This window comes from Hyaena hyaena, unplaced genomic scaffold (assembly GCF_003009895.1).
Source record: "Hyaena hyaena isolate Hyena2069 unplaced genomic scaffold, ASM300989v1 scaffold_43, whole genome shotgun sequence".
Lineage (NCBI taxonomy): Eukaryota > Metazoa > Chordata > Mammalia > Carnivora > Hyaenidae > Hyaena > Hyaena hyaena.
The window spans coordinates 5002121-5016305 of record NW_024080675.1 but is presented as its reverse complement, the minus strand read 5'-3'; the positions used below and the strand labels follow the sequence as shown (position 1 = coordinate 5016305).

At 37.9% G+C, this 14185-nt stretch overlaps 1 protein-coding gene across 1 annotated transcript in view; it reads left to right on the top strand.

The window, feature by feature from the left end:
• The window catches only part of LOC120230486 (complement receptor type 1-like), a 34974-nt gene that overhangs the window by 17634 nt on the left and 3155 nt on the right, over positions 1-14185 (top strand). The window contains exons 4-9 of the mRNA XM_039230068.1: positions 117-202; positions 5409-5807; positions 8000-8176; positions 8267-8369; positions 9626-9711; positions 13857-14075. Of these exons, the coding sequence (XP_039085999.1) occupies positions 117-202; positions 5409-5807; positions 8000-8176; positions 8267-8369; positions 9626-9711; positions 13857-14075 (1070 nt within the window). The remainder of the gene's footprint in view (positions 1-116; positions 203-5408; positions 5808-7999; positions 8177-8266; positions 8370-9625; positions 9712-13856; positions 14076-14185) is intronic.

Genomic DNA, 14185 nt, shown 5'->3' with positions numbered 1-14185 from the left:
ACTGTGACAAATGGAAATTGTCCTTCTGAATTCTCCAAGAGTGCAATCTTTCGTAAGTAGCAATTTAAGTAGGAAAATGAACAAGGAATATAACATTCATTCTTCCTTACCTATAGATACCGACTCATTGGTGAGCCATCTAATTTATGCATAATCTCAGACAATATTGTCATCTGGGAAAACGACCCACCTCTTTGTGAAAGTGAGTTGAAATATTCTTTCCTATTACCTTTACCAATGGATTCTAAGTTTCCCCCTGGAGTTGTGAAAATCTTAATTGAATTCCTTTTGTTGATTCTGCCCCCTCAATCCCTATGGGGTTTCTGGCAACTGTTTTCTTAAATATTTCCTTATCTCGGGATGTACCTTTTCTGAATCTGGGGACTTAAATGCAGAAAAGCCTTCAAACTTTATTTTTACTTCAAATTATTTGGAATTATGTTGATTGTACCATCCACAGTATAACAATCATTCTGGGCAGAGGGACGGGGTAAGTAGGTGATGGGTATTAAGGAAGGCATTTGTTGTAATGGGCACTAGGTGTTGTATATAAGTGATGAATCAATTCTATTCCCAAAGCTAATATTACACTATATGCTAACTGACTGGAATTTAAATAAAAACTTGGAGATTAAAAAAAGAAAGAAAGAAAGAAAAAAGAACTTCCAACAACATAAATCTATGGAACATTATCGAGCTTGCTTTAAGAGTCTATTGTAAGTTTGGTGCCAAAATCTCATAAGGACATCACAGGAAAAATATTACAGTCTGGTCTCTTTAAAAAAAACATTGGGAATGGGGTGATAAAACAATTTATTCACACCATCTAGACTTATTATTCAAATACATATATTTATAGATTACTTCATATATATGTAGTAGAATGCTCACTAGTAATCATTCACTTCAGTGAATCTTTACAAAGTGAGCACACCACCTTAATAGCATTCAAATGAGATATAGCACATCAGAAGCCTCCCCATGCTCTTTCTCAGTGATTATCTTCCCAAAATAACCATTATGCTGGCTTCTATCACCAAGGATTAGTTTTTCCCTTTCTTGAATTTTATATTAAAGGAATCAAAAAACATGTACTCTGTTGTGTCCAATTTCTGTTGAGTGTTATATTTAGGAGACTTATCCATGTCATTGCATATAGGATTAATTGGATCTTTTTTATTGTTGTATTGTATTTCATTTTAAGAACTTAACAATTAATTTGTAAACCCACCTGTTTATATATCAGTCGTATTTTATGCATGAGCATATGCAATAAATATCCATATATATGCAAGTATAAATTTTCAAATCTTTATATATATATATGCACATCTATACAGTATTTACATTTATATAAGTGAAATTGTTGAGTATGAATACATTCAGTCTTAATAGATACTGCTAAAAGATTTAATACTGTGGTTAGACAAATTTACACTGCTACCAATATCAGATGAAAAGTCCAGCTGCTCTATATCTTTGTCAACTTGGTATTTATCAGTTGTTTAAATTTCAGCTATTCTGGGGGCTCACTGTGACTTTAATTTGCATTTCCGTAATGACTGATGATGCAAAGCACCTTTTCATATCTTTGTGTAGCGCCTGTTCAAAATTTTCGTCCAATGTTTGTAGTTTGTGTATCTTTTTTATTGGTTTGTAGAAATTCTTTATACATTCAGATTTTCTGATAAACATAACACAGACATTTTCTTTCAGGCTAAAACTTGTCCTTTTGTTTCTTAATGATGTCCTTTGATGATAGAAGATATACATTTTAATAGTGTTTTTAAATAAGACTCAATAAGTCTTTTCCTTTCTAGTCACTACTTTCTCTGTTCTTTTTTTTTTAATGGTTTTATTTTTATTTTTGACTGTGAGTGGGGGAGGAGCAGAGGGAAAGGGAGAGAGAGAATCTTAAGCAGGCTCCATGCTCAGCGTGGAGCCTGACATGAGGCTTTATCTCACAATCCTGAGAAAATAACCTGAGCCAAAATCAAGAATTGGTTGCTCAACCAACAGGGTGGGCCACCCAGGCACCCTACTACTTTCTCTGTTCTATGTAAGAAATCTTTGCCTATCATTTTATCTTTCAACTTAAGTCTATGATTCACCTCAGATTTATTTTTTGTGTGGTGTCAAGTATGGTCAAGGTATTTGTTTCCTTTGTGTGTGTTTTTTTGTTTTTCCTCAATGGATAGACAATTCATCTAATATTATTTATTTTAAAAACCATTTAAAAACATTTTTCTGTGTCACAATACAACAGTATAATATCTATAAGTCAGGTGTCATTATATGTGGGTCTCATTTCAAAGAGACTCTGTTCTGCTAGTTTATTTATCACACTGTTTTCATTACCATAGCATTATAATAAGAGTTGATATCTGGTGGTATATCCCCCACCATGTACTTCTTCCAAGATTTGTTTGGTGATTCTTGGCCCTTTGCATTTCCATATACAATTTAGAATCAGCTTGTCAGTTTCCACAAAAAGAATCTTACTTGAATTGATATTGGGTTTCTGTTGACTCCGTAGATCCAGTTGTGGACCACTTACATTTTTAAATTTTAAATTCATGAACATGAATATATTCATGATCTATTTCTCCATTTTTGAAATCTTTAATTTTTCTCAATAATATTTGCCAATTTACGTTATAGAAAATAATGTCAACATAGAGAGGTAACATTGGAAAATGTAACATTTTCTAATTGTTTCTTAAACAAACAATCATTTGACCTTGGAACCAACAGTCTTGCTAAATTTACTTAGAAGTGCAATAGTTTATCTGTATATTCTTTTGGATATGCTGTATAAATAATCATGTCATTGGTAAATAATTGTCCTATTTTTTAATCTTTTCCTTTCTTGCAGCTATTATTTATATCTCTTGCTTTACTGCATTGGCTAGAACCTCCAGTACAATGTTGAATGGAAGAGATGATATTGGGTTTTTAATAGTCATTATAAGCATGATATTTACAGAATGTTTTAGGGAGATATTCTTCATCAGATTAAGAAAATTGCTTTTTACACCTAACTTGCTAAAAGATTTATCGTGTTCTAATTTATCACTATGTATCTAATGAGATGATCAGATCCTATTTCTCCTTCATTGTGTCAATGTTTGTGCCTTTACATATATCTCACAAGATGTTATTGTTTTTATAAAAAGAATATTTATACTTTTCCACATATTAACTATTTCTGTCATACTTTCTCTAAACTGCAGTGCTATCAGTTCTTTATGACACTATTTTCCTTCGATCTAAAGAATTATCTTTTAGCATTTTTGTATTGTAGGCCTTCTGGCAATAGATTTTTTAAACATTTTTCTAGGCATGGTTTCTTTAAAAGTTATCATCTCTGTTTTCTGGCTCCTTTTAACATTGATTGCTCTTGATTTTTTTTTTTTACAATATTACTATGATGTGTCTAGGTAAAGTTTTTCTTTTTTTTGTATTTGTACTGCTTGAGTTTGTATGGCTTCTTGAATCTGTAGGTTTAGTGATGTCTTTTATCAGTTTTGGAAAATTCTCAGCCATTGCTTCTTCAAACATTCACGCCCTGTGTTATTGCTCTCCTCTCATTATGGGAATTCACTTACACATGTGTTGGGCCTTCCTTATGCCTCTATCCTTGAAGTCTATTACTCTTTTTTGTGTCTTTCTATCCTTTTGTGTCTCTGTGTTTTATTCTGGATATTTTCTTCAGTCCTAGCTTCCAATCCATTGATCTTTATTCAACTGTGTCCTACCTGCTGTTAATTCTACCAGATTCTTAATTTCATTATTTTACAATGATAACAACTTTTATTTGGTTCCTTTTGAAATGTTCCCGGTTGTTTTTAACTGTTTCTAGTTCTTACCAAAAGTCTGTGTTGTGTATATTTTACCTTTGAATAGATGAACATAATTATTTTAAATCTGTGAGTGAAAATTCCAATCTCTGGGATCCTACTGGTTCAGTTTCTATTGTCAGTGATTATGCTGCTTCTTATTCATGTTATTTTATCTCATTAAGTACTAGGTTGTCTTTGTGTGTCAGGAATTATATTTGAGAAGCTTTCTCTGTACAAATAAATTCAAGGTCATAGACAGTTATCTACCTTCTTCAGGAAGGATTTTTGTTGTTATTTCTTCTAGAAATCTGGGGACACAAGCAATCTGGGACGACTTCCATTCAATTTCAGAAACTGTTATTTTTCTAGGCCACCCACAGTACTTGAAGAACAACCCCAGTAATCTTGATTCCCAGAGCCTATTTCTTTGAGGGCCCAGTAGGCAGCAGAAGATACTACCAGGCCTTCCACTATACAGGACCTGGATTCCAGTTTAGTTCCTTGACTCCATGAGACTATCAAAAGTCTACTCACCACTCAGATGTCCCCTCCTGAATCAGCTAACCTTCCAGCTGAAACGCAGCCTAAATATCTAACTCTCACCTAGCTTTATATCTTCTTTCAGATCATGGTCCAGTAATGCTTCACTAGTTTATTAGCTTTCTGATAGATCCGCAGACATATTTTATATTTTATCCAGCATTGATAGTCTTTCTTTGGGGGGGGGGCGAATAGAGGAGTAGAGTGATGTTTGATTTGAATTATTAAGGTTACCCTTATAAGAAGAAGTATCCTTCTTAAGAAGTTTTATTTTTAATTTCAAGTGTTTTGGTGTTTTGGTTGAAGTTACTTTGTTCTAGTTATATAGTATATAGTATTATAGTAATACAATGTATTATGTCCCACTTATACATTTTCACATGTATTGAGAGTTTTTTATGAACTAATATATAAGCACTTTTACATGGGTATCATGTTGTGATATCAAACTTAGGCTTGATGAAATGAGTTGATCAGCTTTCTATTTTTCACATCTTGTGAAAAATTTGAAATTACATTTGGAAGTATGTATTACCTGAAAGTAACTTCATAGCATTTTTATGTAAAATATGTTTTCTGTTCTTACAAGTTTCATTGCCCATTCTGGCTTTCTATATCTTCGTGAATGCATATTGGAAATTTGTATTTCCATTTATATCATTTCAATTTTCAAAAATTTTTTAAAGCTGTTCTGAGCTAATAACAAAAATGAAAATTAAGAAGGAAAATGGAAAAGAGTAGGGAAAAGCTGTATAATATATGATAAAGCAAAATGATCAAAGAGCTATTAAAATGAAAGGAATGTGAACTGTATTAAAAATGCATATGTTTATAGGAAATAATGTAAGTAGGAAAGGCAGTATGTATGCTATTTATTATGCCCACCTAAATCACAACTTTGTAAAAACATATCTACATGTTAAGAAAGATTAAAAACAAATAGCAAATGTAAAAAGAGTTATACTCATTGGATCTCTGACTAGTTATTTTAATTCACTGTTGTCACGTTGCTATCTCTTTTTTCAGGAATTGCTTGTGAGCCACCCCCAAAGATTGCCAATGGAAATTTCATTAGCACCAACAGAGAATATTTCCCATACGGAACGGTGGTGACCTATCGCTGCAATACTGGACACAGAGGGAAAAAGCTGTATGAGCTTGTGGGCCAGTGGTCAATATACTGCACCAGCAAAGACAATCGCGTTGGCACGTGGAGCGGCCCTCCCCCTCAGTGCATTATACCTAATAAATGCACACCTCCAGAAGTTGAAAATGCAATAATAGTATCTGAGCACAAAAGTTTATATTCCTTAAATGAAATTGTGATGTTTACATGTAAGGCCGGCTTTGACATGAAAGGACTCCCCAGAGTGAAATGCCAACCTCAAAACAGATGGGGGCCAGAGTTGCCAAGCTGCTTTAAGCGTGAGTCTGACTGAGGCTTTAAAGGGAACTACAAATGGCATGAGTTGTAAAAGGATTGGAAGATTAGTGTTTGCTCTAGGGGAGGATGCATGGGAAGCAGGGTAGGTCAATTTGGGGGGTGGGGTGATGCATGAAATGATGAAAGTGTGTGTGTGTGCATGTACGCGTGTGTGCACTTATGTATATGTGCCTTCATTTTGAAAGCAGGAGCTAAGTCAATCAAGGAAGGAGACATTTGGAGCCCTCTTACTGAGCAATTCTCAGGATGAAATACCAGCTCCGCTATCTCAAATATACTGAAAACTGAGGTGGACTTTCTAGTCAGCTGTGTAATAAGCACTCTAATTTTTCTACTGTTTCTTTATTTTTGAGAGAAAAAGCAGGGGGAGAGACAGAAAGAGGGGGAGACAGAGAATCTGAGGCAGGCTCTGCATGGTCAGTGCAAAGCCTGATGTGGGGCTCGAACCCACTAACTGTGAGATCATGACCTGAGCTGAAGTCAGACATTCAACCAACTGAGCCACCCAGGCGCCCCTGCAGCCAGTATTTTAAATGCATGAGCTCATTTAATCTTCACAGCACTCCTTTACAACAGAGCTATTTTTTTTAATTTTTTAAAATTTATTTCTGAGAGAGAGAGAGACAGCGTGAGCAGGGGAGGGTCAGAGAGAGAGAGGGAGATATAGAATCTGAAACAGGCTCCAGGCTCTGAGCTAGCTGTCAGAACAGAGCCCGATGGGGGGCTTAAACCCATGAACTGTGAGATCATGACCTGAGCCAAAGCCAGACACTTAACCAAGTGAGCCACCCAGGTGCCCCACAATAGGGCTATTCTTATATCCATAGGACAGTGCAGTTGGCTTGGTATTTCAGAGGCTCAGGAAAGAAACTGTCCAAATCACCTGCTACTAAGTAGCGTACCCAGGGATGGAAAGCAAATCTGTCAGAACCCAGCGGCTGCGTTCTCTGGTCCTTGTTATACTTCTATCTGCATCTCTCTCATAAAATTTGAAACTGGCTTATGAAGACAGATATCATAGCCTCAGAAGAGTGGCCAAGACGTTAGAGTTTGTCTGTTCCGGTCTACCTCCTACATTTTATCAGTAGGAATCTCAAGTCAAAAGTGAGAGCTGCTTAAAGCCAAGCAGATTTTCCCCTCACCATTAATTAGATATAGATTAGGCTGAATTTCAAATGAGTTCAGCTGCCTTGAGCAGCAAGAGGGCTGTGAATGGAGGTAGCCAGACCTTGAGTCAAATACTCTCTAAGCGATATGCCCTTCCATTACAAGGATGGGTGTATTGAGGGGATTTTGTTCTCAATGCCTTATCTCAGTGGGCTTCTATGCCACAATAGCTGCTTTAGGAGTGGCTTGGTAAATGTTGTGGCTGATACATAGGGACAAAGACAGAGTTTACCATTCTTTTTTTTTTTTTAAGTTTTATTTATTTCTGAGAGAGAGAGAGAGAGAGAGACAGCATGAGCAGGGAAGGGTCAGAGACAGAGGGAGACACAGAATTTGAAACAGTCTCCAGGCTCTGAGCTGGTTGTCAGCACAGAGCCTGACGTGGGGCTCAAACCCACGAACCGTGAGATGATGACCTGAGCCAAAGTCGGTTGCTTAACCGACTGAGCCACCCAGGCGCCCCCGGAGTTTCCCATTCTTGTGCCAACTGGTACCATCCTGTACAACCAGAGAGCTGGATATATTTATATTCATGTAAAGATAAACGATTCCTACACTTTGATCATAGAAGTACAATAAAAGAGACGGGAAATCCATTAAATAGATTTAGGCTCAGGCAGCCCTCTCCTCTGTGGGAGGAGCCTTTATGATGAGCCTGTAAATTGGATGCCTTTCTAGCAAAGATGTGGGTGGAGAACCCACTGGTACTAACAGCTCCATCTTGAATAGCCAGCACTAGGAAGAAGGGACTTGTAAATGTATTTCACCTTGTGCTGGAAAGAACTTGGTTCTCATCTGCTTCTTACTAGCTGTGAGGTCTTTACATCTCTTCCATATTTTAAACTTCCATATCATTACAAAGAGGGGCCTAGAGTTTCATTTGATTTCCCTTCATATAATACTGAACCCCTTTAATTGTGAGTCTCTGACTCCTCAGAAGGGTTAGAATTTAGCAAAAGATATTTCCCCATAAATGACTGGTACTTTGCATCCGTTCTTTCCACAGTATGCAAGCGGCCTCCAGAAATTCCGCACGGTAAGCCCAGCCCAAGCGACAAGAACAGTTTTTCCCCTGGGCAGGAAGTATTCTACAGCTGTGAGCCTGGCTATGACCTCAGAGGGACTGCTTCTCTGCGCTGTACACCCGAGGGAGACTGGAGCCCAGCAGCCCCTACGTGTGCAGGTGCCTACGGTTGCCTCTGGTTTGCAGATCAACCTTCTTGTTCCTCACAGAGACACTCCTACTTCTTTGTTGTTGTTGTTTTTTTCCTAGTGAAATCATGTGCTGACTTCCTGGACCAGCTCCCTAATGGCCGTGTGCTCTTTCCACTTAATTTCCAGCTTGGGGCAAAAGTGTCCTTCATTTGTGATGAGGGGTGAGTATCACCTGGCATAGAGACCTGGGACTCAGTTCTGGATGCTAACATGCTGACGCCCTGGGCAATGGGGGTTTATCCAAAAAGCAATTTGTCTAATGGAACAGAAGTACCAAAAAGGACTAAAACCTGAAACAATGATTGGGAAGGATTGTGGCAACGACAGAGAACCATGAGCAGATGCTTAAAGAGGAAGAACAGTAAAATACACTGAACAGCAGAAGTATAACAACAGATCTTGAATATTTAAGTGAAACATTACATATGGGAATAAAGAGTAATTTGTAGGCACGAATGGAGAAATATTGCAGAGGGGTTGTTTTTTAAAGGTTTGATATAGAAAAGAAAATTATTTATAAGAGAAGTATCATGCAAAGATTGTTTCAAGAAAATTTTAAACCAGTCAATAGCGGAATGTGGAATAGGAATGAAAGAGTAAATGGGAGAGTTTTAAAATCTAATTGTATGTCACCTGATTGGGATTAGGCTGTGTTGGAGGAGCATGAGGAATGATGTTCCAAGCAATGTCATTAACTCTTTATGTGAATCTAAGTGAGCTTGGTATTAGGTTCCAACAGCACTGACAGGTAAAAATCATGGATGACAAAACTGTAGTTCTCAATACATCCCAAGGACTCCTCGGCAGGCATCAAATATCTGTCACCCAATAAACATCTGGAGGCAACTCAGGCAGCTAGTGGCCCAACAATAAGCCAGATGTGTTAGGATGATTGTCCTCCAAAGAATCCTCTCTTCTCACCTTTTCTTATCTTTCCTAGATAATTGGGCTTTACTCATCAATAATCCAGATATGCCACAGGTGTCATTCAGGAACATTCTGAATGCGTTGGCAGAAAACGGCAGTCCCTGATGCCTTTCCTCATGTTCTCCGATTTACTAACTTGAATTGGGAATTGTTTTCCTCCCAGTCCAGCAAGAAGGGAAAAGGCTACGGTTTGCATTAGAGGACAAAGTTCCTTATAGAGACAAATAGGGAGCTAGCTGTCCGAGGGCAGTCATGGGCAGATGACCTCCTGAAGGTCAAGGACAAGAGATGGTTGTTATTGCTCTGTCCTCACTGGAAACTTGGTGTCAGAGCTTCTATCAGCTGAGAAAACAAATGAGCTGAACGTTTCCACCTGGGGTTTAACTTAGGCATTAAACTGTATTTCAGCCAAAGGGCAGAAGCTGAGATCTGTCAGCGAAGGGGAGAAAAATGGTGCATTCACCCAGTCACTACCGCCTTTGTTCCCCAGGTTCCATTTGAAGGGAAGTCCTGACAGTTACTGTATCTTGGTTGGAATGGAAAGCCGTTGGAATAACCCTGTTCCTGTGTGTGAACGTGAGTACAAGGAATATCTGTTCAGGTCTGCACCTTCCTCCTTGTTTTCTTGTTTGTTTGTTTGTTTGTTTAATGTGATTTGCCTATAAAATTATCTATTATTTGCCCCCCTGTTTATCTTCACTTTTGATTGAAATATTTCTTTGTTGCAAGGATTGTTTCTGGGGGAAATAAATCTGAGCATCATGTTTTCAGGGTACCATCCTATAAATGTTTACAAGCATACTGTGTGCTACAAACGGAGAGACATTCTTTCATAGATGGAGAGAAATTTGGGGCCTGAGCTTTTTTTCCTGTCAAAAATGATAGTCCCACTTCAGCTTTTCTATTCTTCCCTCAATCATCTATTCATTTCTGTCCCCGTTTTTTCAACAAAAATTTTTGAGCACCTACTATGTGCCAACAACCAGTCTTCTAGACACTAGGAATATACCTGTCAACAAGAAAAATGAGGGCCCTGCTTTCATGTTGTTTATATTCTTGTGTAGAAGGAAAGACAAAGAACATAACAAGCAAACACATAAATAGACGATTTCAAATAATGCCAAATGTTATTAAGAAAAAAATCCAGAGTGATAATAATAAAATGGTTATGTGAAGGAGGATAAGGAATGCCAGGAAAAGAATAGTTTCCATTTAAAGTAGGGTGATTATGGAGGGGCACCTCGATCCCTCAGTCAGTTGAACATCTGACTCTTGGTTTCGGTTCAGGTCATGATCTCATGGTTTGTGATATTGAGCGCATGTCAGGTTCTGCACTGACAGCATAGAGCTGGCTTGGGATTCTCTCTCCCTTTCTCTCTGCCGCTTCTCCACTTGTTCTCTCTCTCTCTCTCAAAAGAAATAAATAAACATTTAAAAATAATAAGTAAATAAAATAAAGTGATGATGAGAATCCTTACTGAGAAAGTCACATTTGAGTATTGACAGGAAGTAGTTATTACCAATGTACATAGACAGAGGAATAACTTCACAGGCAGATGGAGCAGATGGTACAAATGCCCAGGGAAGACATGTTCCCGGCATTTTCTTTGGCACACCAGTTTTTGACATTTTCTTAGAAGCCGACATAACTGACACTGAGTGAGCAAACAGAGGATTAGTCAGAGGTGACAAAAGAGCAGTAACTATACACCCCGTAACAATGTGGGTTTTCATTCTGAGAAATATAGAAAGCCATTGGAACATTATAAGTAGAAAAGTAACGTGATTGAATTTATTTTTAAATATATCACTTTGGCTTCTTTAGAGAGGACTGAGTTGAAAGGAATGTATCTTAGATCAAGATTCCCTGGAAAACAGTGTTGGAGGCAAAGCTTAAATTGTAATGCTCTACTGGAGGGTGCAATTCCAGAGCAACAGGAGTGGGAGAGAAAAAAAAAGGAGACAGGGAGGAAAGAAAAGCTGATAAATAAAAAATATTGAGTTTCTGAGGTGGCCATAAGCTTTACAAACAAACAAACAAAAACAAAAAACAAAACAACTGGCTGTTTGCCCATATAACACATCCCTGAAGAGGTTCTGTGAAACCAGAGCTGTCTGTGAGAAAGAGGAAAAATGAGCAGTTTCTTTGCTGCATCTTTCCTGTCTCTTGTCTCCTGTTTATTCCAAGGATATTAAGGCCTTTGTTTCTATGCTGTATTATCTCACCCCTCTGGTCAAACTCTGGAGACACCAGAGCCCATGACCTGCTGCATGGCATTCCATGTAAGACCAGAAGTGGTAGAAGGAGCCAGAATGGCCATGGATCTCAGTCATGTTGGCTTGGATGTGGGAGTTGCTGTGACATCTACGTAAGGTGCAAGAGGCCCTATCTCACCCTTGGGGTAGCTGAGACAGCCAATGCTGTTAGAAGAGGAGGTAATAGTGGTGTCAGTCAGGATTCCCAATTGAGAGAGCAGCTGAGGGCCCAAAAGGGAGATGTAGGCAAGGGGCGTGGCTGAGGGTATAAGCTGGAAGGCTGTTTGAAGGATCTAACCACAGATGCTGGATAGCAGTGGGAGAAAAGGTAAAAAGTGGTCACATTCTAGGCATATTCTGAAAGTAAAAAGGACACAATTTATTGATGGTTTAGAAACAGAGTTGAAAGTACAGATTAAATGAGATCACCTAGGGAGTGAATAGGGCCAGAAAAGAGATACATGGGCTGAGCCTGGTATCCATTATAACATTAATAAGTTGGAATAATCCAACATTAATAAATTGGAAAAATAAGGATGAATCAGCAAAAGAGATTAAGAAGCAGCAGCCAGTGTATTAAGAGAAAAATCAGGAAAGTAGAAGGTACAGGCTTCCAGTTACATAATGAATAAGTCATGAGAATAAAAGGTGCAGCATAAAGAATACAGTCAATGATACTGCAATAGCGATGGGTGGGGAAATATAGGAACTTCTGTGGTGAACAGAGTGTAAGATATAGGAAGATGTATAGGGTTGTCCAGTCACTATATGGGTCAACTGTACTCAGAGAGAGGGAGAGAGAGAAACCAGGATGATGATATATTTTAGAAGCCAAGAGAAATTCTTTGAAGGATGTGAGATTCTCCAGGGAGGTCAAATAAGATGACAAAATTATTATTGGGTATAATGACTTGAAGGCACCAAATGGCATCAACAAGGACTTTCAGTGGAATTATGGGACAAATGTCTGATTGAATTGAGTTCAAGGGAGAATGAAGGGAAGGAAGGGCAGACCGTAGACCACATCTCAGAGGAGTCCTGTGTCACAGGAGTAGAGAAATGAGATTATTGCTGCACAGGAAAGTGGAATTAAGGGAGCTAGTTTTGTGTTTGTTTGTTTTACTGTTTATTTTTGAGAGCGAGCAAGCGCAAGTGGGAGAGGGGCAGAGAGAGAGGGGGACAGAGGATCTGAGGCAAGTTCTGTGCTGACAGCAGAGACTCTTGACACAGGGCTCAAAGTCACAAATCGTGAGATCATGACCTGAGCCAAAGTCAGACATTCAATCAACTCAGCCACCCAGGCACCCTAGTTTTTGTTTTTAAGAAGACAAAAATATAATGTGTTAAATACAGAAACACTACGAATATATTCAATCTGCCCGTTTACTAAGTCACATAGGATGTTGCTTCATCTTCTGATCATAACTATTGAAAATATGTTTATAATACATTTTTTCTTAGATGAATGTTTTGCTCTAAAATTGTTTGGACTTTTGTACTTATATAATGAAACTTGATCATTATATCCTTCATATTTGGAAGTCAGCTATTTGAAAATCTTCACTTTCCTGGAATATAGTTATGAAGTATGAAAGAAAGAAAAAAATACTCCCAGGAACCCAGATACAACTAAAATCACTTAGTAGAGTACAAACATTGGTTAAGCTAGTCCATCTTTTGATTAGTTTATTCATAATCCTTTTAAGCTGCAGTATCATCATCCCAAATATAGATCAAAGCAGAAGGGGAAAGGAGTTCTCTAGATAGTTATACGCAAAAGAAGAAATGTGTATTTCTTTAATGAGAAACAAAAAAACCTGCAGAAACCAATGAGTATATTAAAATCATAAACAATTCTGAATCTTCTGGAACATGCACAGGAACATTGGGATGTTTCATTTCATTTTGATGGCATCACTGTAACCATTCACTTTGCTTTTGTGCAAAACAGCCTCAAGTCATCAAGAAAAGATTAAATCAGTGATAGATAAACAGTAAATGTATAGTGTTTTTTGAAAGATTCCACTGGGATGAAGATCCTTGATGTTAAAAGATTTGCTCTATCTTCTACTTAAAGTTGTACTTGATGTGCAGTAGGTACTCAAAAAAATTCCTGTTGAATTAATGGATAACTTCCTTATTTAATGAAAGACTTTTTGTCAATGTGGTTAAGACTTTTGTCTAATTTAAAAGAATGAGCTCTCAGTATTCCAGAAGTCTTAACTCTTCAAGTTCAGGATGATTAAGTTCTTTCTGGACTTTGTAATAATAAACATTCATTTCAGTGTCATTACATTTAGAAGCATCTCAACAGGGGCCTAAAATATTTATTTTATTGTTTATATTCTCTTTAAGAGTTTAATCATTTAATTGGCAACACAGTCACAGCATCCCATAATTGTGGAATCAACTCAGATTAAAATATAAACATTTAACGTAACAAACAGCTCTTCTGTTCCTTCTAGGAATCTTTTGTCCAAGCCCTCCACCTATCCTTAATGGGAAACACAATGGAACTTCCCAGGGAGGCGTTCCCTATGGAATGGAAATTACTTACATGTGTGACCACCACCCAGCCAGAGGGATGACCTTCAACCTCGTTGGGAAGAGCACCATCCGCTGCACAAGTGACAGTGAAGGGAATGGGATGTGGAGCGGCCCTGCACCTCACTGTGAACCTTCTGGTCAGTACCCATGCACCCCAAGCGGAATCAGAATATCTGGCCCAGATCCTTCATGTGTCTCTAAGCTTATGGTGTATGCTTGTGATAACTTTGTCATAGCGGAAGTGTCA